Genomic DNA, 24436 nt, shown 5'->3' with positions numbered 1-24436 from the left:
CAGACACAAGGTAATCAATGAGCCACGATGTGTTTGGACACTGGATCATGAAGCTGCCAGACCAAGCTTGAGCTCTGGAGTCTCAACCGTCGGCACAAGGTACCCCTGGGTTTTCTCTTCACCAGGAACCACCTTATCCAATGTCACTTCCTCCCCCTTTACACCCTTTAATATCCCACCCAGTCTAACCTCACTCCCTCCCTCTCCACACACCTTAATGTATCACCACGTCTAATCCCACCCTCCCTCGCCACACACTTTAATATCCCACCCAGTCTAACCCCACTCACTCACTCTCCACACACTTTAATATCCCACCTGGTCTAATCCTACTCCCTCTCCACATCTCGTTCACTTCCTTTACCCCCCTCCCCACCACTCCCACATACACACATACACACACAGCAATGAATAACAATGCAATAACAAGGAGATCGCGTAGGAAAATAACTGCAGATGCTGGTACAAATCAAAGGTATCACAAAATGCTGGAGTAACTCAGCAGGTCAGGCAGCATCTCTGGAGAGAAGGAATGGGTGACGTTTCGGGTCGAGACCCTTCTTCAGACTGATGTCCACAAAATGCTGGAGTAACTCAGCGGGTCAGGCAGATCGCAGTCTTCAGATCCACCCCTTTTGAACCAAACCCTTCAAAACTCGGCGCCCTGGGCTTCTGTGCAGATTACGATTCTTCCAGGGATCTGTATTTAGTTTGTGTGTCTCGATCTGCAGGATTACCAGCTTCCAGGTTTCAGGTTTTTTTTTAACTCTTTGACATGTTCAAAAATCCCTGCGGAGAGAGATGGGGGAAGACTGTGGGAGAGGAAGTGTAGTGGTGTTGCCAAGGACAAATGCTGGGACATTGCGATTTTGGCCTCCGCCCACTCTTGTACTGTTCCTCAGCTGAATAAGTCTCCAAAATCCGCGCCTGGGGACAGGGAATCAGAGATTTCCTCAGAGCGTGGGCGGATGAAACCTTTGACACAAGCCAGCAAGGGTTCTCAGCTAATGGACACTCGTTTGCATATGATTTAAGGATGGGAGAGGAATGTAACAATGCTAAGATCAGCAATGCTGGAAAAATCCCAGACAAACGGGTTTGTCATTAACGGAGGGCCTTTGTGAAATAAATTCCAGAGGAAATGCTGAGGAATGTCGTGGGCGAGGAAAGGTACCAACTTTTCACTGCAGTTAAAATGAGTTTAACTCTAAATTAACCCCGTCCACAAAAGCTTAAGTGTACTTAAACGCATTGATACTCCTCCGTACATCAACAGCAAGCACGTCGATCCTAGGTTCATGTGAAATGTCAGCTCATTGATCCCCAGCTACGTGTGCACATATGCTAATCCAAGCTACACATTAGGTTCATTGGTGTTTGCAGATTAAGTGAACAGTAATGCACCCTAAGACCCAAAGTGCTGGTATGGCTCAGTAGGTCAGGCAGCATCCCTGGAGTACATGGATAGGTGAGGTTCTGTGTCAAAACCTTTCTTTAAATTGTATATCAACCAGCATCTGAAGTTCCTCGATTCTACAGTAATGCACTCAAACCTCCTCACTGCTCATTTGGGAGAGTACCATTGGTCTTTGCCCCTCTGGCCTTGGTCTCTGGGATATCATTGTGCTAGCAGTCTCCTTTGCCAGCAGCACAAGGCTTTTAGATAGGCACAAGGATGTGCAGGGAATGGAGGAATATAGGACACGTGTAGGCAGTGGAGATTAGTGACAGCACAGTGGTGCAGCTGGTGGAGCTGTTGCCTCACAATCCCTCACGAACACCTGGGTTCGATCCTGACCTTGGATGTCGTCTGTGTAGAGTTTGCACATTATCCCTGTGATAGTGAGGATTTCTTCCAAGTGTTTAACTTTTCTCCCATATCCCAAAGACAAGTGTGTTTGTAACTTGATTGTCCTCTGTGAAATTAATTCCAGTGTGTTGGGAGCCAATAAGAAAGAGGGATAGCAGAACTAGTGTGAATGTGTGATGGATGGTCAGCATGGGCTCGGTGGGCCGAGGTGCCTATTTCAATGCTGTATCCATCCAAACTAAACTAAAATTTAACTTGGCATCAATTTCATCACGGATATTGTGGCCCAAAGGGCATGTTCCTGTCCTGTCCTGTTCTATATTCTATGTTCTACGTTACTAAAACATGACCTGCCATTAAAAACAGGTCAATTTCACAAGACAGATGTTTTGTTATTTAGTTTTTCCTTCCAACTGTATTGGTCATTTGGGCTTCTCACTAACATTGATGGTGGGTCCAATTTCCCACAACGCTAATGGCTTATCCCCCTGTTGATCAGCAGGAGCGGTGTTGAGTAATCACACTCCACGCTAACTGGAAAATATCCCAGCGCTCCACAAATATCAAACAGATTCTGACATCGAGCCACATTATGAGATGTTGGGACAGGTGACTTGATCCTCAGACAAAGCCAGAGGATTCAGAAGGGATTTTCAAGAGTGGGAGAGGTGTGAGCGGAGAGTGCCAGAGCTCGAGACCCATGCAATAGAAGGGGGGTGGAAGGGGGAGGGAGAGGCGGATAAGTGTGGAGAGAATCCAGAGCTGGGGGCCGAGGCAAGATGGATGCTGCTAGTGGTAAATAGGTTGGAGCAGGGAGGTTGGAGCAGGGAGAAGCAAATGATGGAAAGGTGGATTTGTAAGAGTCCAGATTTGATCTGAACAAGTTTAAACTTTTAGGCTTTAGAGATACTGTGTGGAAAGAGGCCCTTCGGCCTACCGAGTCTACACCGACCAGCGATCCCCTTACACTAGCACTATTCTACACACTAGAGACAATTTACAATTTTACCGAAGCCGATTAACCTACAAACCTGTACGTCTTTGGAGTGTGGGAGGTAACCAGTGAACCTGGAGAAAACCCACGTGGTCACAGGGAAAACGTACAAACTCCGTACAGACAGCACCCATAGTCAGGATCGAACCCGGGTTTCTGGCGCTGTTAGGCACCAGCTCTACCGCTGCGCCACTTTGCTGCCCTTCTGGGGCAGTGGGATGGGAGAGATTGTGGAAACAGGGATGAGAATTATTAAATCAATGCAGTGCTAAGTGGGAGGCAGTTGAGCAGAGGGAAGGGGAAAGGGAGAGGACAGTGTTGCTGGAATTTCTACGCCCACAGTCTGTGGTGCTTAGACAGCACAGGCATAGGAGATGGGGTCAAGGTGATATCCTGTTTGAAAATCACAGATTCAGAGCTCTCTCTGCCCTCTGTTCATGTCACAGTGCTCCTCGTCACTTATCCCTTCACCTCTATCAATACTCCCCATATCACCCAGTTACCACTCCCCTTCCCCCAACCCCCCAACATGATCACTGTTCCAACACACACCCGCCATGGCCCATCTCCACCTTGGGCCCTCTGTGAATCGGAGTTCACACAAAACCTTTCCTTAATTACCGAATAGAAACATTGAAACATAGAAACATAGAAAATAGGTGCAGGAGGAGGCCATTTGGCCATTCGAGCCAGCACCGCCGTTCATTGTGATCATGGCTGATCATTCACAATCAGTAACCTGTGCCTGCCTTCTCCCCATATCCCTTGATTCTGCTAGCCCCTGGAGCTCTATCTAACGAATCTTCAAAATCATTCAATTTCTCATCACTCCACCACATGGCCAGACTTTACTTTGCCTGGTCTCTGAGCTCTGGAACTCCCTCTCCTTCCTGGCCTCTCTCTCTCCACCTTCCGTTGCCTGTACCCTGAAACTCCCTTCCAATCCCTGGTTCATGAATACAGCAAGACTGATAGGCTGAAGTGTGTTAATTTCAATGCAAGGAATATTAACGGTTAGACAGATGAATTTCGAGCTTTTATTCGTGTATGGAACTATAATATAACCATTAGAGAGACTTGCTTGTGAGAGGTTCAGGGCTGGGGGCTCAACGTACCAATGTGATGGAAAGGGATGTAAAGGAAATGGAGGAGCTGCACTAGGATCAAGGAAAATGCCATAGTCGACCCTAGAGAGACATTTCCGAGAGGTAATCCACTGAAGCAATATAGCTAGAGCTCATGAATAAGAGACGTGTAATCATTATTATGGGATTATACATAAGGCCTTCCATTAGCCATCAGATAGAAGAACAGATACGTAGGCAGAGCATGGAAAAATGTAAAAGCAGCAGGATAGCTGTAGTGAAGTGAATTGTAGGCTAATGTATTGCTGGCCTTTATTTTGAGAGGGATGCCTAAACAGGGATGCAATGCTGAGGCTCGATAAGGCACTGGTCAGACTACATTTGGAGTATTGTGAGCAGTATGGGCCCCATATCCGTGGAAGGATGTGCTGACATTGGAGAGGGTCCAGAGGAGGTTTATGAGAATGATCTCAGCAATGATAGGGTTAACATATGTTGAGCGTTTGAAGGCACTGGGCCTGTATTTACTGGAGTTTAGAAGGATGAGGGGGGGGACCTCGTTGAAACTTACCAAATAGTGAAAAGCCCAGATAGAGTGAATGTGGAGAGGTTGTTTCCACTAGTGGGAGAGTCCAGGACTAGAGGCCCTAGCCTCAGAATAAAAGGACGTACCTTTAGAAAGGAGATATGAAGGAATTTCTTTAGTCAGAGGGTGGTGAATCTGTGGAATTCATTGCCACAGGTGGCTGTAGAGGACGTCAATTAATATTTTTAAGGCGGAGATTGATAGATTCTTGATTGGTACAGGTGTCAGTGGTTATGGGGAGAAGGCAGGAGAATGGGGTAGAGGGAAAGATAATGAGCCATGATTGAATGGTGGAGTAAACTTGATGGGCTGACTAGCCTTATTCTGCTCCTAGAACTTATGAACTTATGAATCACTTTAATTTCCCAATATTGACCAGAACTTCCTCAGTGCCAGAGGCTTAGATGGGACTATACTTCGTAGGTATATCCATGGGATTTCCTGACACGGTATGTAGATATTCTGAGCAAGGAGAAGGATTCACTAGACCTTGTACTGAAAAATAAGCCTTGCTAGGTGATCGGAGTTCCAGCAAAAGAGCATTTTGAGATCAGCAATCATAAATAACTGCATTACTTATCATTTTGGCATGCTTATGGATAAGAGTGTCCCTTGGGAAAGACTGCAGAATTGGGGAAAGTTAGATGATAACTTTACCAGGCAGGAGCTGCTGAGAGTAGATTGGGAGCAGCTATTATTGCGTAAATCCACATTTGACATGTGAAAGTTATTTAAAGGCCATCTGGTCAGAATTCAGAACCAATATGCTCCTTGGAGGAAAAAAGGCAAAGATGGAAAGGTTCAGGACAGTGAGAGATGTTGTAAATTTAGTCAAAAAGAAAAAGGAAGCGTTTCTAAGGATTAGGAAGTTGAAATCTGACCGGGCCCTTGAGGAATACAAAGGAAGCGGGAAAGAACTCACGCAGGGAATTGGGAGGGCTGAAAGGAGCCATGGAATGTTCCTGGCAAGTAGGATGAAGGAAAATCTCATTGTATGTTGTACATACATTAAAAACAAGAAGGTATTGAGGGAGAGGGTAAAACCAGTCAAGGACAAAGGAGAGAATTTATACCTGGAACCAGAGAAAGTGAACGAGATACTAAATGTGTAGTTTGCAACAGTATGCACTGTGGGCATTGTGATATTAAGGGAATGATATGCTGATATTCTCGGGCATCAAGAAGGAAGAAGTGTTGTGTCTCTTTAAGAACATTAGGGTGGGAAATGTTGTGCCTCTATTCAATAAGGGCATCTAGGGAAAATGCTGGGAACAATAGGCCAGTGAGCTTAACATTTGTAGTTGGAAAGTTACTAGATTATTCTGAACGATAGAATATACATGCATTCAAATGGGCAAGGGCTGATAAGGGATAGTCAGCATAGTTTTGTGCATGGAAGGTCATGTCTCACAAATCTGATTGATTTTTTAGAAGACGTGACCAAATAGGTTGATGAGGGCAGAGCTGTAGATGTTGTATATATGAAGTTCAGCAAAGCATTTGACAAGGTTCCACATGGTAGGCTACTCTGGAAGGTTAGGTTGCATGGAATCCAAGGAGAGATAGTTGAATGGATAGAAAATTAACTTCATGGAAGGAAGCAGAAGGTGATGGTAGAAGGTTGCTTCTTGGACTGGTGGCCTGTGACTAGTGGTGTGCCGAAGGTAGACATGAAAAGCTGGAGTAACTCAGCAGGTCAGGCAGCATCTCGGGAGAGAAGGAATGGGTGACATTTTGGATAGATCTTCGGGAAGATCTATCTTTGTCCCGCCCCCTCCCCTGACGTCAGTCCCTTTGCGATTAGTAAGCTCACCAGTGCTCACTTTCTTCTTAATGATGTTCCAAACAATTAATTTTGGTAAGCCTAAGGTTTGGCTGATGTTTCTAACAGTTTTATTGTTTCTCAGTCTCATAATGGCTTCTTTGACTTTCATTGGCACAACTTTGGTCCTCATGTTGATAAACAGCAATAAAACTTTCCAAAAGTGATGGCAAGACTGGAGGAAAGACTAGGTGCTGAGAGCTCTCTTATACCTGCATTAAGGAGGCAATGAAACACACCTGAGCAATTACAAACACATTTGAAGCCATGTGTCCCAAACATTATGGTGCCCTGAAATGGGGGGACTCTGTATAAACACAGCTGTAATTTCTACATGGTGAAACCAAAATGTATAAAAATGGCCTTTATTAAAATCTGACAATGTGCACTTTAACCACATGTGTTTTTTTTCTATTACAAATCTCAAATTGTGGAGTACAGAGGCAAATCAATAAATGATGGGCTTTATCCCAAACATTATGGAGGGCACTGTATGGTAGCCAGTCAAAGTCTTTTTTTTCCCCAGATGGAAATGGTAAATACCAGAGAGCATAAATCTAAGATGAGAGGTGGAAAGTTTAAAGGAAATATGCGAGACAAATTGTTTTACAGAGAGACAGAAGTGCCTGGAATGCGTCACCAGACAAGATATGAGAAGCAGATACCATAACAATATTTAAGAGGTATTTCGAAAGACACACGAGGAGGCAGGAGATGGAGGGAAACGGATCATGTGGAGGCAATTAGATTACTATAAATTGGTGTCATAGTCAGCACTTACATCGTGGGATGAAGGGTCTGTTCCTGTGTAGTACTGTTCTATGTTCTGGCAACATCCTTCTGAATACAGAGAGCAGTGGCGGTCACAGTTCTCCAGACATGGTCTTGTGTAACTGAAGCACGACCTCCCTATTGAATTCTACCAGTCAATAAACAATAATGTAAATAGCTTTTCTAACACCTGCATTGTCTGCAAGAACCAAAGAATATCACAGTGAGATTGTGAATCAAGGAGATCGTGTACACAAATGAGACTGTGTACCGCGGTGAGACTGTGTACCACGGTGAGACTGGGTACCACGGTGAGACTGGGTACCGCGGTGAGACTGGGTACCACGGTGAGACTGTGTACCGCGGTGAGACTGGGTACCGCGGTGAGACTGGGTACCACGGAGACTGTGTACCGCGGTGAGACTGGATACCGCGGTGAGACTGGGTACCACGGAGACTGTGTACCGCGGTGAGACTGAATACCGCGGTGAGACTGGGTACCACGGTGAGACTGTGTACCGCGGTGAGACTGAATACCGCGGTGAGACTGGGTACCACGGTGAGACTGTGTACCGCGGTGAGACTGTGTACCGCGGTGAGACTGGGTACCGCGGTGAGACTGGATACCGCGGTGAGACTGGGTACCACGGAGACTGTGTACCGCAGTGAGACTGGATACCGGGGTGAGACTGGGTACCATGGTGAGACTGTGTACCATGGTAAAACTGTGTAACCACAGTGGGGTCCCTGCACTGACAGCTCTGGTTATTCAGCATCTCACCTACATCCAACATTTTCTATTCATTGTTGAGATGCAGACATTCAGTCTATCTTCAGTGTGAACTGGCATCTGCAGTTCCTTCATCTGTTCCACTGCAAAATCTCCTCATGGTATACCTACTTTGAAGAAGTTATCGTCCTCTCTCTGATGAGTGTTCTGCCACACCCTCTCTCGCTGCTCCTCCTCTGTGATTCCTCCTCCTCTCTCGCTGTACGGCCATGTTTTAACCCAGACTCGCCTGATTCATTTTACTGTTCATAGGCCTCATTGTCACCTTCCCCTCAGACAACACTGAACCATTCTACATTTCCTTGAGCAGCCTCTGCTTTGATGTCATTTTCACACCTTTCATTCTCTTTGTACCCTTCCATTTCTCCAGTTTCCCTCTTCCCTGACTCTCAGACTGAAGAAGGTTCTCGGCCCGAAATGTCACCTTTTTCTTCACTCCAGAGATGCTGCCTGACCCGCTAAGTTACTCCAGCATTTTATGTCTATCTTCAATGGGAGAAAGAGGCAGGGAGAGAGGAACAGAAAGGAGGAGGTGAGAAAAATGGGTAATGAGAGGATTAGAAGTGGGAACAATGGGCAGGGAGAGAGAAAAAGAGAGGGATATAAAAGGTGATGGGAGAGGGAGAGAAAGAAAGGAGGGAAGAGAGTGATGGGGTGAGAGTAAAGGAGGGGTGGGGACAGGGTAAGTAAGGCCTCCAGTCTACCCCTGTTCCTGAGAATCTGCCAAGACCCACCACCTGAGAGGTGTCTGCTCACATTGCCCGGGTTTCTACTGGAGCTTGCTGCTTCAAGAGTTAATTCACTGGGCAAAGTGAACTGTTCCCGAACAGCGTGTTTACCAGGAATTCTGGGAATCCGGCACCAAGGGTCTTTTGCTGAAATTACCTTGCTCAGCTGCTGGGATGTTTAATCTCTCACAGATGTTCCCAGCTGAAGTTCACAGATGTTTTGGTCATTGAGAGGTTTCACCAGAGTTCGTTCTCCCCTCCTCCCAGTCACCACCATCACCAACTCCAGCCTGGTAATTCCAGCAGGTGAAGGAAGAGGGAGAGAGATTGGGAGAGAGAGAGAGAGAGAGGAGATGGGGAGAGAGGGGAGAGAGACAAGGAGGGAGATTGGGGGGGGGGGGGGGGGGGAGACGGCAGAGAGAGGGAGAGAGGGAGAGGTGAGAGTGAGAGGGGATAGGGAGAGGAGGAAGAGAGAGAGGGAGAGAGAAAGCGAGGGGGAGAGAGGGAGGGGAGAGGGAGAGAGAGAGAGAGGCGAGAGAGAGGGGGTTAGAGAGGGGGCGAGAGAGAGGGGAGAGAGAGAGGGAGGGAGATGGGGGAGATGGCAGAGAGAGAGGGAGAGAGTGAGAGGGGAGAAAGAGGGAGAGAGAGAGGAGGAGGAGAAAAAGAGGGGGGCAGAGAGGGTGGGGAGATGGGGAGGGAGAGAGGAGGCGAGAGGGGAGAGAGAGGGAGAGGGGGAGAGAGGGAGAGAGGGGGGTAGAGACAGAGGGGGAGACAGGGGGAGAGGGGGGTAAGAGAGAGGGGGAGGGAGAGAGTGGCGCTCTTTCAGCATTGCTCCTCTCACAGTGTGGCGCTCCCTCGACACTGGTACTGGGAATATTGTCTGGATCTTGCCTTCTGTGGTTCTGGAGAATAGTTTGAAACTGGAGATGTGGCGCTCCCATCTGGGCATTGGTGTCCTTGCTGCAGTGGGTCCATGGACACAGGAACCATCATAAAAGGCAGAGGTCGTGGTTCTACTGCGGTCACTGAGTCTCACTGGAACGGGACGGATCCCATTCATTCCCTGCATCACTCCGCCACCCTGTGGAATGCCCAGAAACTGCACCAGAAACCTTCACTCAATCACTTCCAGTATTAGATTTGATTTCCCATTTCCCAAGCTTTTGATCTAAGATTAGCTCTGATCTGTACCCAGAACAAGACAGGCCCCCAGCCACCTGTGGATAAATGTAAGGTGATCTACTTTAGTGGCAAGAACAGGAAGGCAAGTTATTATCTGAATGGTGTCAGATTAGGAAAAAGGGGAGGTGCAACATGACCTGGGTGTCTTTGTACATCAGTCACTGAAAGTAAGCATGCAGGTTAGCAGGCAGTGAAGAAAGCTTATGGCATGTTAACATTGCGAGAGGATTTGAGTTTAGGAGCAAGGAGGTCCTACAGCAGTTGTACGGGGTCCTAGTGAGAACACACCTGGTTTATTGTGTGCAATTTTGGTCTCCTAATTTGAGGAAGGACATTATTGCTATTGAGGGAGTGCAACGTAGGTTCACCTGGTTAATTCCCGAGACGGCGGGACTGACATATGATGAAATCTTAAAAGATTGGACGGGCTAGATGCAAGAAAAATGTTCCCAATGTTGGGGGAGTCCAGAACCATGGGTCACAGTTTAAGAATAAGGGGTAGGCCATTTAGGACTGAGATGAGGAAAAGCCTGAGAGTTGTGAATCTGTGGAATTCTCTGCCACAGAAGGGAGTGGAGGCCAATTCACTGGATGTTTTCAAGAGGGAGTTAGATTTAGCACTTAGGGCGAAAGAAATCGAGGGATATGGGGAAAAAACAAGAACGGGGTACTGATTTTTGATGATCAGATATGATCATATTGCATGGCTCGAAGGGCCAAATGGCCTACTCCCGCACCTATTTTTCTACGTTTCTATGTTTCTATTTCCTTCAGTTGGATAGGCGACTGAAGTTCAGAGGAGCTGAGAGGTGGGGATAGAATCACCATGGTGCCAAAGTGGAAATGGTAGAAAACTTCAAGTTCCTTGGTGTAAATAATACCAACTCTCTGTCGAGGGCCAATCAGACTCACCAGCATTGACTCAATCTACACTTCATGCTACCTTGGAAAAACAGCCAACTTTCTCAAAGAAGGACACAAAGTGCTGCAGTAACTCAGCCGGTCAGGCAACATCTCTGGGGAAGATGGATAGGTGGTGTTTTGGGTCGAGACTACTTCAGACCTTTGTGTAAACCAGCATCTGCAGTTCCTTGTTTCAACACAATCAAAGATTTGTCCCACCCTGGTCATTCCTTCTTCTCCCTGCTCATGTCGGGCAGATGGAACAGAAGCTTGAAAGTGCGCACCACCAGGCCCAGGAACAGCTACTCCACCTCTGTTATTTAGCTTCTGAATGGCCCTTCCATGTTTAGAGTGAGACTACATTGGGAATGAGATAATGTTTGGAGTGGCGCTGATGGGAGTGAGACTCGATGCAGCCCCGATGAGAGTGAGACTGGAGTAGTCTGTTTGGAGTGAGTCTGCACCTGGAGCAGCCTCTTGGGAGTGAGATTGTATCAGGAGTGCCCTGCTGGGAGTGAGACTATATTGGGAGCAGCCTGCTGGCAGTGAGTATATTTGGGAGTGAGACTGTTTTGGAGGCAGCCTGCTGGGAGTGAGACTATATTGGAAGCAGCCTGCTGGGAGTGAGACTATATTGGAAGTAGCCTGCTGGGAGTGAGACTGTATTGGAAGCAGCCTGCTGGGAGTAAGACTGTACCCGGGTGCTCTGCTAGGAGTGAGGCTATATTGGGAGCTGCCTGCTGGGAGTGAGGCTATATTGCCTGCTGGGATTGAGACTGTGCCTAGGTCCCTGCTGGGATGAGACTGTGCCTGAGTGTCCGGTTGGGGGTGAAAGGTATTGGAAGAAGCCTGCTGGGGCTGAGACTGTACCTAGAGTGGTCTGCTGGGAGTGAGAATGTACCCAAAGCTGCCTGCTGGGGGTGAGACTGTGCCCGAGTGCCCTGCTGGGGGTGAGACTGCGCCCGAATGCCCTGTGGAGTTTAGACTGTGCCCCAGTTTCCTGTGGAGTTTAGACTGTGCCTGAGTGCCCTGCCACTGTGAATGCTTTATGACATGCGACCAGCAGCCAGCTCACACCTCTGTTTCCCCAGGGCCGTCCGGGGTCTCCAGGATTGCGAGGAGCCCAGGGACCAGAGGGGCCAACCGGACGTCAGGGAGTGTCCGGACACCATGGAGCGAAAGGCCACCGAGGGGTCGAAGGTCTGACAGGCCAGGCCGGAGACAAGGTGAGTCAGAACCGTCGTGTAAACATAGCACCGACGGGGAAACAATCCCGCAGAGCCAGTGAGATCACACCGAAGGTCCTGGTCTCACTGAGCACCGAGGGAGCAGTCCTTCTGTTCAGGAACCTGCCTAACTTATGCCGTTTCCTCCTCTAACTAACCACTAGAAAGGTTATCACTGCATCTCCACCCACTCCCCATATGCCCTCTGACCAATCCCAGAGACTACCTCGATCACTTGGTGTCCCCAGCAAGAACTTTGCGACTCAGAGGACCCAACCCCCCCCCCCACCCCCCCACACTCCCACCTTCCCAAAAAGCAGCCACACACCAAATTATTCCAAGACCTGCTCTGGGAATCTCCTTCCTCGCTGAAGCTGGTGGATGGCTCATGCCAGAAAGATAGAGTCATTGAGTCAAATAGTGTGGAAACAGGCCCTTTGGCCCAGAAAGATCTCCTTCATTCTTCAGGATGGTCATTCAGGGTCCAGGGTCTAAGCCTGGTTTCTTCCTTAGCTCGATACAATTGGAGAACAAATCCCACCCTCCACCCCCATCACACCTGCACTGACTTTCCCCCAATCTCCCTACTGAGCTGGAAACTCCTGCACCCTTCCCGTGAGCACAGAAAGCCAGATTGCTGGCCACTGCACTGACAGATGGGTTAATGCATGGTTCAGGATGGCTCCTGGGAGCTTGCCTAGTTTGGGGTCTTAATCGGCACCAACTGGAGAACCCGCAGCACATCCCCGGCATGTTTCAGGAGTGAAACTTTCATCCCCCAAATTCCAGTCCAGTCGAATGTTTGCACTAGAGAACGGTCCTGCCCTCCCATCTACCTCATTGGAGACCTTCAAACTATCTTTAATCTGACGTTACTGGATTTTATCTTACACTAAATGTTATTCCCTTTATCCTGTATCTGCACACCATGGATGGTTTGATTGTCATCATAGAATCATAGAGCCTTACACGTGGAAACAGGCCCTTTGGCCCAACCTGCCCACGTCGGCCAGCATGTCCCATCTACACTAGTCCAGCCTAACTGCATTTGACCATATCCCTCTAAACCATGTACAAATCATGTACAGTCTTATCGCTGTCTGGATAGCATGCAACAAAAAAGCTTTTCACTGTACACGTGACAATGACAAACCAAACTAGAACTAAACTCACTTTCCCCAGTTCTGCCGACAATAGACAATAGACAATAGACAGGAGTAGGCCATTCAGCCCTTCGAGCCAGCACCTCCATTCAATGCGATCATGGCTGATCACTCTCAATCAGTACCCCGTTCCTGCCTACTCCCCATACCCCCTCACTCTGCTATCCTTAAGAGCTCTATCCAGCTCTCTCTTGAAAGCATCCAACGAACTGGCCTCCACTGCCTTCTGAGGCAGAGAATTCCACACCTTCACCACTCTCTGACTGAAAAAGTTCTTCCTCATCTCCGTTCTAAATTACCTTTTGTTGGGAGTGCGCTGGGATCTCTGAGAGGCTGGCTGGTGGCCACTGTATCTTGTATCTTGTGGTCATCACTTCCAAAGAGTCTACCAGGGACTATACTGGAAGTATCCTATACCCAATAGGGACAATTCTTAACACTATCCTACACCCACTAGGGACAATTTTTACATTTACCAAACCAATTAACCTACAAACCTGTACATCTTTGGAGTGTGGGAGGAAACCGAAGATCACGGAAAAAACCCATGCAGATCACGGGGAGAACATACAAACTCCGTACAGACAGCAGTCCATAGTCAGGATCGAACCCGGGTCTCCAGCGCTGCATTCGCTTTAAGGCAGCAACTCTTCCGCTGCGCCACTGCGACTGTGATGATGATCATGGTATATTAATGCTCTCCCACAGCCCAACACTCTCTGTCGCCAAGCCTTCTACATCAGGTGGACCTTAGGAGTTTGGCCAGTGGAAGTGTCAGCAGCAGAGCTAAGTCCTCCCTCAATGGGAATGCTGGGGGTCCACATCCAAATCCCCTGCCGTGTGGTCTATGGGGAGAACCCTGCTCCGACCCCCCCGATGGCTTCCGAGTATGGAGGTTAATGTTTTCCATCACAAACTCTCTCAATCTATTTACTACTTTTTTTTAAACAGGGACCGATGGGAGTGCCTGGATTTGCAGGGAATGACGGGATTCCGGTGAGTTTCTGGTCTTTGGATCCAGAGTGCAGTTCAGGGCCAGGTATGGGGGCCGTGGGAGGTTCAGCCTTTGTGGCTGGACCGAGAGGAACGAAGCGGGTCGGGGAACGGTGAGTGAGGGGCAAGGTTTGCGAGGCAGGATCACGCGGAGCCGACCAGGGTGGGATGGGGGTGGGGTAGAAGGCTGGGACAAATGCCAATCAATCCTTCATAAGACCCCAAGACTATGAGACCATGAGTAAAAAAGCAATACCTAATAGCTAAGACCCGACCCAATTCCCAATACCCAATACCCAAGACCCAATACCCAATACCCAAGACCCAATACCCAATAAGCAAGACCCAATACCCAATAGCTAAGACCTAAGACCCAATACCCAATTCCCAATTCCCAATACCCAATTCCCAATACCCAATAGCTAAGACCTAAGACCGATGACCAGAAGGACAGAAGACCAGTATTAATCGATCCGGCCCATTAAGTCTGCTCTGCCATTCGATCATGGCTGATCTATTTTTCCCTCTCAACCCCATTCTCCTGCCTTATCCATGTAATCCTTGATGCCTTACTAATCAAGAAATGATTACTAACAGTGAGACTCCCAACACTGGGATGAATGTGGACAATTACTAAGCAATGATCCACCCAATTGCCTTTTGCTGATCTACTTGCCGGTGGCCCGGAGGCCCAGTGCTAGCAGGTCACCACAGTGTATGTGGTGTGAAGCTCTGGGTGTGAGGGAGGGTGAAGCGCTGGGGCTATCAGTGGGACACTGAGCTGCCTGAGTAACTCTGCTGATGAAACTTGTGTTAAAGGGCCACCCAGGACAGCATGGCCCCAGAGGACCACCTGGACGAGATGGCTGCAATGGGACCAGGGGAGACGCCGGTAAATGGGGAACATCTGGCTTCTCGGGACAGCCTGGCCGGCCTGTAAGTACATGTCGTCTAATGCATTGCATGGGGAGCGTGGAATAACACTGCATCAGGGGATTAACACTGCAATTGCAAACCGGAGGAAGGCCCTGCATCACAGTATTCATGAGGCCATTCAGCCCATTCAGCCCTATGCTGGGTTTGTAAAAGGTTCCAACTCTTCTCTTGACTACACCTCCGCCCTTCTTCCTACTGCAAGGACTCCATTCCATTCCCCGTGTTACAGAGTCTCTGCCACATTTGCTCTGATGATGAGACTTTCCACCCACGTTCATCTGAAAGGTTTTTCCTTGTTCCTGAACTACGGCCACCCTCGACCAGAGCGGTCAGAGCCCTTGACTGCATCATTTCCATTTCCAGACCTCTGCTCTCACACCCTCTCCTCCTGGACAGAGCAGGGACAGGTTTCCCCTGATCCTCCCCTTCCACTTCACCAGCCTCCACATTCAACAAATCATCTTTTGCAAGTTTTGCTCGCTCCAGTGCTTTTTTTGTCATGGTATACTATACCAGTGTATGTGTTAGTATTCTGTACTGGTGAGTGTGTCGGTATGCCATACTAGTGTATGTGTCTAATGCCACACCAAAGTATGGCATACTGGCACCCCTAAAAAGTTAAAAACTAGATTTTCATTGATCCGTAGAGTCATAGAGTGATACAGTGTGGAAACAGGGCCTTCGGCCCAATTTGCCCACACTTGTCAACATGTCCCAGCTACACTAGTCCCATCTGCCCGCGTTTCGTCCATATCCCTCCAAACCTGTCCTATCCATGTACCTGTCTAATTGTTTCTTAAACGTTGGGATAATCCCAGACTCAACTACCTCCCCTGGCAGCTTGTTCCATACACCCACCACCCTTTGTGTGAAAAAGTTACCCCTCAAATTCCTATTAAATCTTTTCCCTTTCACCTAAAACCTGTGTCCCTTGGTCGTCGATTCACCTACTCTGAGATTCTGCGCATCTACCCGGTCTATTCCTCTCACGATTTTATACACCTCGATAAGATCACCCCTCATCGTCCTGCGCTCCAAGGAATAGAGACCCAGCGTAATCAACCTCTCCCTATAGCTCAGACCCTCTAGTCCTGACAACATCCTCGTGAATCTTCTCTGAACTTTCCAGCTTGACAACATCCTTCCTATAACATGGTGCCCAGAACTGAACAGAGTATTCTAAATGCAGTCTCACCAACATCTTATACAACTGCAACATGACCTCTGTACTTCTATGCTCGGTACTCTGACTGATGAAGGCCAATGTGCCAAAAGTCTGCACTCCTAGATCCCTCTGCACTGCAACACTTCCCAGTGCCCGATCATTCACAATGTAGGTCCTGCCCGTATTTTCAAATGTTCAGAATTTTAATTTTACTTCTCTTCACTTTTAAATGATCTGTTTTATTATAAAATGATTACTAAAGTTTAAAAGAATACAATGTATTAGTTAAATTGGACAGGTACATAGATAGGAAAGGTTTCAAGGGATATGGGCCAAACACAGGTCGGTGAGACTAGAATCCACAGACAATAGGAGTGACTCCTGGGATAGGGGCAGTGGATCTGGGACAGGGCCAATGAATTCCGGGACAACAGGAGTGAATCATCAGGACAAGGACAGAATTCCGGGACAGGGACAATGACAGGGCCAGTGGGTCTGAGGATAGGGGCATCCCCTTGTTTTCAGGACAGGGAAGTGGATCCTGTCTGGAATCATGGCTCCTGGGACAAGTACAGTCAATCCCAGGATAGAGCAAATGAATTCATAGACAGGAGCAATGAATCCTAAGACAGGGCCAGAGAATCTCAGATCAGTGCCAGTGAATCCTGAGACAGGGGCAGTCGATCCCAGGACAGGGCCAGAAAATCTCAGGACAGGCCCAGTATATCCCAGATCAGGGCCAGTGGATCTGAAGATAGGGGCGTTCCCATGTTTTCAGGACAGGGAAGTGGATCCCATCTGAAAACATGGCTGCTGGGAATCCTGGGACAGGGGCGTTCGATCCCAGGATTGGGGAAGACGATCCCGAGTTAGGCCCAGTGAAATTCTGGTGCAGGGCCAGTGAATCACAGGACACGGCCAGTGAATCCGGGTTCGAAGGCAGTCCCTGAGTTCTCAGGTCAGGAGGGTGGATCCTATTCAGAAACATGGCTGCTGGGACGGTAGACGCGACGATGAATTGTTGCAAATGTGAAGTCTGCCGCACAGCAAAGAGGTGAACGTCAAGGGTTTTGACGTCTTTGGTTTTGTGTCCGTAGGGATCTCACGGGCTGAAGGGCCAGAAAGGTGAAACTTTCCTCGTCACAGTAGATGGCAAAAGCCACAGGGTGAGTTCCACCATTCACTGGGTTGACAGCTGGGTTCACTCTCTGGGGGTAACCAGAGTTGGGTCATCTGCTGCGGCCCCACCAGACACTGCATCTTAACATCAACTCATTGACCGAGTGGGTCTCTTCGGTCAACCCTGGGTCTCGGCCTGGCACAATCACTTCTAGAGTGGGCAGCTCATGGTCCAAATCCAGCTCCAGACCCAGGTCTGACCTTGGAGTCAAGGGCATGATCAAGTGCATGGAGATGGGCTTGGTCATGGGTATGTCAAGGGCATGGAGATGGACATGGTCAAGGGTATGGACAAGGGCATGGTCAAGGATATGGAGATGGGCATGTTCATGGGAATGGTCATTGGTATGTCAAGGGTATAGAGATGGGCATGGTCAAGGGTATGGTCAATGTCATGGAGATGGGCATGGTCAAGGGTATGGTCAATGTCATGGAGATGGGCATGGTCAAGGGTATAGAGATGGGCATGGTCAAGGGTATAGAGATGGGCATGATCAAAGGCATGGACAAAGGTATGGTCAAGGGCATGGTCAAGGGTTTGGACAAGGGCAGGAGCAGGCAGCAGGACACTGACAAAAAGCGCCGTGCCCTAACATCCTCCTTATCTCCTCAGGGTCGTCCTGGTGTTCCAGGCATTCCCGGTTTTCCGGTAAGTGTTTGTTCTTTATGGGAGGGGCATGACCCGAGCCCTGACTTGGACTGGGAGGGGAGGGGGCTGAGGTTGTTGGTAGTTGTTGGTGGTATGGCCCTGTTCTTGTCCAGAAGATCTGCACATACTCACCGCCAATCCTGAGGATAAACTGCTTCTGCCTAGGCTCCGTCATCTGAATCCAGGAACTGAATATGACTACACTTTCAGTAATCACTCGTTCAGTGAACATGAAGGACCCAAATCCCCCCAAACATCCCTCACACCAACACCCCCTTTCCATTAAACCCTCTACCCCCAACTAACCCCTTCCCTAGTCCATCTTCCCCAGTAAGCCTTCTATTCAATTCCCCCCCCCAGTTAATTCCCTCTCTCTCTCCACCAATCTCTCTTTTCTTCACTGACTCTCTTCTCCCACTAACCCTGCTGTTCAAGCATTCTCCCCTATCAACACCTCGCCCCTAACTTCACCTCCACACGCACCTTCCAATAAACTGTTCCCATCCCCCATCAAGCACGCCCCATCACCCCTTCCCACTCCAATCTTCCCTTTCACCAGCCCCTCCCCTCACCATCAAGTTCCTCTCCACAACTCATCCTCTCCCCCACCCACTCCCCCAGTGCCTGACCTCCTCACCCAGCCCCTCGCCCTCTGCCTCCTCTTCCTAGCCCCTCTATGCATATCAACCCTCTGCCCCAAAACCTTCCTCCCACCAACCCTTCAACTCTCACCAACACCTTTCCCCAACTACCCCTCTCCAACCCTATCCCTACACCAATCCCTCCCTCCTGCCACCAATACCTCCCTCCCCACCACCACAGTGATGGGGCAACACTGAGGGAGTGCCGCACTACCAAAGGGACAATGTTTGGGGCGCATTGATTGTCCAGTGGATGATACCGAGGGAGTGCTCTGTACATCTTGTGGAGTAGTGGGACGATGCTTTGCACGGATTCGCCTGTGTCTCCTGAAAGGAGAAGGAATTTCTTTAGCCAGAGAGGAGTGAATGTGTGGCATTCATTGCCACAGGTGGCTGTGGAGGCCAATTCATTGGCTATTTTTTAAAGCAGCGATTGTCAGGTTCTTGATTAGTAAGGATGTCAAAGGTTGAGGGGAGAAGGTGGGAGAATGCGTTTGACTGGGAAAGATGGATCAGTCATGACTGAGTAGCGGAATCGACTCGATGGCCTAATTCTGCTCCTATAACTTATGAACGTATGAGTTAAAACCGGGCCCTAGTTTAAATGTAAAGGCACAGCTTTGCTTCTTTTGCAGGGTGTAACCGGTCCCTCTGGAGAGCTTGGTCGACAAGGCTCCACAGGAGTCCCAGGACCACAGGTACGGGGGGGATGTGGGGCGGAGTTGCGCTGCGCTGAACGGCTGGACTCGGGCCGTTGTCCGGGATGACCCCACGATTGTTCTCTGCTCATCCTGCTCTTCGGAAACTCATCTCTTGCACCATTTGTTTCACAGGGACCTCCTGGGCCTCCGGGTGTTCCAGGACCAAAGGTAATGTCCCAGCTCCCAACGTTGTTGAGTTTGACTGTAGTTGACTCTCACGTGTACCAAGATACAATGAAATGCTAACCACACCAGATAACACATGATTACATTCGGGCCATCTACAGTGTACAGATACATGATAAAGGGACTAACGTGAATAACGTGAATAACAAGGATTCCTGTTCCCAGGGATGATCCACCGTACGGGCCTTTCTAACGCCGGGGCACCGGCCCAGCTGGAGTGGTGGGCACCCAGTCCTCCCCCACTGGTGGTCCCATCCCCAGCCGGGCCCTCAACCTCCCTCCCTCCCTCCCTCCCTCCTCTCCCCTCCCCTCCCCTCCCCTCCCTGCCTGAGGTTTTTGACCGGTAACAAAATGCCTGTAGCACCACGGAAATGTCTGCAGTTCCTACCTTCTCCGCACGGCAGGTTTGAGTGTTAGAGTACGTGGCAGTTACACTGGTTTCCCCAGTGCGCTCCGTCATGCCGTGAATTCCAGCGGGTACGCCCCACCGTAAATGGTGCCTGCATGACTGGGACTTACTGCATCACACGTGTAGCAACAAACCTTTGGTCCTGCAGAGTATCCGTACAGTGGCTCAGCAGCATTTTAGTCTGGTTTATTGTCACATGCACCGAGGTACAGTGGAAAGCTTTTGTTGCATGCTATCCAGTCAGCAGAAAGGCAATACATGCTTACAATTGAGCCAGTTACAGTGTATAGATACATGATAAGATAATAACGTTCTTTGCAAGGTGAAGCCAGTTCCCAATTCGACCTGTTCAGTTACTCCAGCACTTTGTATCAAACTTTGGTACGTACCAGCATCTGCAGTTCTGTTTCTGCATAAATAAAGACTGTTGGGTACGCATCACACATTCATTGATATGCACATGTTCTTAGACATACACACGTACATGCATGCTCACACACAAACTTACTTTAGAAGAGTAGGCATAAGGAACCGTGGGCATAAGGCACAGCAGTTATGTCAGCTCAGTTTAGTTTATTGTCATGTGTACCGAGGTACAGTGAAAAGCTTTTGCTGCGTGCTATCCAGTCAGCAGAAAGACAATACATGATTACAATCAAGCCATTAAAGTGTAATGATACATCTTAAGGGAATAACATTTAGTGCAAGGTAAAGCCAGGAAAGTCTGATCAAGGATAATCCGTAAGTTCACATAAGAGGTAGATAGTAGTTCAGCACTGCTCTCTGATGGTGGTAGGATTATTCAGTTGCCCGATAACAGGTCGGGTTGCTGCCTTACAGCGCCAGAGACCCGGCTTCAATCCTGACTACTGGTGCTGTCTGTTCTGAGTTTGTACGTTCTCCCTGTGACTGCATGGATTTCCTCCGGGTGCTCCAGTTTACTCCCACATTGCGAAGGCGTGCAGATTTGTAGGTTAATTGTTTTTTGTAAATTGTCCCTATTGTGTAGGATAGAACAAGTGTACGGGTGTTTAGTTTAGTTTAGTTTAGTTTAGTTTAGTTTAGTTTAGTTTAGAAATACAGTGTGGAAACTGGCCCTTTGGCCCACCAGGTCCGCACCAACCAGCGATCGCTCGTACACTAATGCTATCCTACATACTGGGACAATTGATTACTGGTTGGCGCGTACTCGGTGGGCTGAAGGGCCACGCTCTATCTCTAAACTAAACTAAAGTAGTCCTACTATCTCCCCACAGTCTCCACACATCTGGGAAGCTGAGTGCTCAGAAGGTTTGGTGTTCTGGGTTGGTGTAGTCAGAGGTCACTGCTATGTGGAGAGATGTAAAGGGTCTGGCAGCAGTTTTAGTTTTTAGTTTAGTTTATTATCACATGTACCGATGTACAGTGAAACCCTTTTGTTGCATGCTAACCAGTTAGCGAAAGTTAACTGGTTAGCATGCAACAAAAGGTTTTCACTGTACATCGGTACATGATAACAATCGAGCCATCCACAGTATAAAGATACTTGACAAAGGGAATAACGTGAGTAACGTTTGGACAAGATAAAGTCCAGTAAAGTCCGATCAAAGACGGTCTGAGGGTCTCCAATGACGTATAGTAGTTCAGGACTGCTCTCTAGTTGTTGGGAAGATGGTTCAGTTGCCTGAAAACAGCTGGGAAGAAACTGTCCCAATAGATAGCATTCTCCCTGATGTGTAGGAAAGAACTGCAGATGCTGGTTTAAATAGAAGGATGACACAAACTGCTGGAGTAACTCAGCGAGACAGGCAGCATCTCTGGAGAGAAGGAATGGGTGACGTTTCGGGTCAAGGCCCTTCTTCAGACTGATGTCAGGGGAGTGGGAGGTACAGAGATAAAATTTAGTCAGAGACAGTAAGACTAGTGGGAGAACTGGGAAGGGGGAGGGGATGGAGAGAGAGGGAAAGCAAGGGCTATTTGAAGTTAGAGAAATCAATGTTCATACCGCTGGGGTGTAAGCTACCCAAGCAAAATATGAGGTGCTGTTCCTCCAATTTGCGCTGGGCCTCACTCTGACAATGGAGGAGGCCCAGGACAGAAAGGTCAAATTGGGAATGTGCTGGGGAGTTAAAGGACTGAGCAACCGGGAGATCAGGTAGGTTTAGGCAGACTGAATGGAGGTGTTCAGCGAAATAATCATTGAGCCTGCGCTTGGTCTCGCCGATACACAGGAGTTGATACCCTGGTGCCCTGGACAATATCTCATCCCTCTGGCATCATTACCAAAGACCATTGATTGTTAGCAGTGCTTATAGGGATCCTTCCGTGCATACATTGGATATTGGGTTCCCTGGAGTACAGCAGTAAGACACTTGGAGATGGATAGAAAATGCTGAAGTAACTCAGTATGTCAGGCAACATCTCTGGAGAAAAGTAACCGGTGACGTTTCAGGTCAAGACCCTTCAACGAGACTGATGAAGGTTTGTAGGAAATGTCACCTATTCCTTTTCTCTAAAGATGTTGCCTGACCACTGAGTTACTCCAACATTTTGTGTCTATCTTCGGTGTAAACCAGCATCTGTAGTTCCTTCCCACACAGTGATACTCTTGGGACAGCTGGAACTGTGAGCTGGTGGAAGTAATGTTAACTATTAAACAGTTAAATGTTAATTGATAAATGAAACGTCCCGACCCAAAGCACCACTTATCCATGTTCTCCATGGATGTAGAAAGAAAAAACTGCAGGTGTTGGTTTATCCTAAAGGTAGACCCCCAACTGCTGGAGTAACTCAACGGATCAGGCAGCATCTCTGGAGTAAAAGGAATAGGTGACTTTTGGATCGCGACCCTTCATCAGACTGCCTGACCCACTCAGTCACTCCAGCATGTTGTGCCTTTCCTTGGTAAACTAGCATCTGCAGTTCCTCTTGTCTGCGGTAATCTTAATGCTGTTCTATCTGGTTGATCCACAGGGGTACGACGCAATTGGCTTCCAGGGAAAGAAGGGGGAAAAGGTGGGTGAGCGTCACCTCTAACATCGGGCTGCTTTGGTGGCAGCAGCTTTCCATGAAGATGGACGTCATGGAGAGCACAAGCCCGTTACCCCTTCCCCCTCCCCCCTCTCCCTCCCTTACCTCCTCCATTGCCCACTCCCTACCCCCTCCCTCTCTCTCTCTCTCTCTCTCTTGCACAGTCAGAGAATCATAGTGATACAGTGTGGAAACAGGCCCTTCAGCCCAACTTGACCACAACGGCTAACATGTCCCAGCTAACAAGTCCCACCTGCCTGCGCTTGGTCCGTATCCCTCCATACCTGTTCTATCCATGCACCTGTCCAAATGTTTCTTAAACTTGCAACTACCTCCACTGGCAGCTCATTCCATACACTCACCACCCTTCGTGTGAAAAAGTCACCCCTCCGAGTCCGATTAAATCGTTCTCCCTTCACCATAAACCTCTGTCGTCTGGTCCTCCACTCTGGGCAAGAGACTGTGTGCATCTTCCCGATCTATTCCTCTCATGATTTACACACACCCTCTCTCTCCCTCCCTCCTGCTCCCTCAACCTTCCTCACCTTTCATCCTCCCTTTCCCCTCCATCCCACACTCCACCCTCTCTGCACCTCTCTCTTCCTCTCTCCACCCCCTCTCCATTCTCTCTCTCCAAACCCCCTTCTCTGCCCTTTCTCTCTCTCATAAGCTCCCTCATAGTCAGATTGCCATCACTAGAGGCACAAAGGGGTCCTGGAAATGTGTCTTTAGTCCAAAGGAATCTGGCACAACCCTCGGCACAGGTGATTTGTAAGGTATAGTCACAGGCCCTGACCTATGAGGCTGGGAAGCAGTGGGTTAGGAGACTGGATCTGGAGGTTTGGGTCTTTATACCTTGTTATACCCTAGAGTGACACAGTGGCACAGCCGCTGCCCCACAGCACCAGAGACCCTGGTTTGATCCTAACCTTGGGTGCCGTCTGTGTGGAGTTTGAACATTCCTTGCTCCGGTTTCCTCTCACATCCCAAAGACATGTGGGTTGGTAAGTTAAATGGCCTTCATAAATTTCCCCCCTAATGTGCAGGGAGTGGATGAGAAAGTGGGACAACGTAGAACTAGTGTGAACTGGTGATCAATGGTCGGGCGTGGACTCATTGGGTTGAAGGGCCTGTTTCCATGTTGTATCTCTAAACTAATAATAATAATAATACATTACATTTGTATAGCGCTTTTCTAGACACTCAAAGACGCTTTACATGGTTAAGTAAGACATAAAAATAAATAAATAAACGAACAGAAAAAGAAGAATAAGGTGAAGCGACGGTCAGTGGTTGAAGGCAGTGTTGAACAGGTGAGACTTCAGTGATGTTTTGAATGTGGTGAGTGAGGAGGAGTCTGATGGTTTGGGGTAGTGAGTTCCAGAGGGTGGGAGCAGCGATGGAGAAACCCCTGTCCCCCCCAGGATCTGAGTTTGGTCCGGATGGGGGGGGGACAGGAGGTTAGCAGCAGCAGAGCGGAGGGTGCGGGTGGGAGTGTGTCTGGAGGA

At 48.7% G+C, this 24436-nt stretch overlaps 1 protein-coding gene across 1 annotated transcript in view; it reads left to right on the top strand.

Moving 5' to 3' along the window:
• Positions 1-24436, top strand: part of LOC144595117 (uncharacterized) — a 144501-nt gene that overhangs the window by 52262 nt on the left and 67803 nt on the right. Inside the window, exons 5-12 of the mRNA XM_078402194.1 lie at positions 11763-11897; positions 14012-14056; positions 14873-14989; positions 17252-17320; positions 17947-17982; positions 19259-19321; positions 19457-19492; positions 22872-22913. Of these exons, the coding sequence (XP_078258320.1) occupies positions 11763-11897; positions 14012-14056; positions 14873-14989; positions 17252-17320; positions 17947-17982; positions 19259-19321; positions 19457-19492; positions 22872-22913 (543 nt within the window). The remainder of the gene's footprint in view (positions 1-11762; positions 11898-14011; positions 14057-14872; positions 14990-17251; positions 17321-17946; positions 17983-19258; positions 19322-19456; positions 19493-22871; positions 22914-24436) is intronic.

The sequence above is a fragment of the Rhinoraja longicauda genome, chromosome 7, assembly GCF_053455715.1.
Source record: "Rhinoraja longicauda isolate Sanriku21f chromosome 7, sRhiLon1.1, whole genome shotgun sequence".
In the NCBI taxonomy this organism is placed as follows: domain Eukaryota; kingdom Metazoa; phylum Chordata; class Chondrichthyes; order Rajiformes; family Arhynchobatidae; genus Rhinoraja; species Rhinoraja longicauda.
The sequence above is the reverse complement of the archived record's forward strand: the minus strand, read 5'-3'. Positions and strand labels throughout refer to the sequence as shown.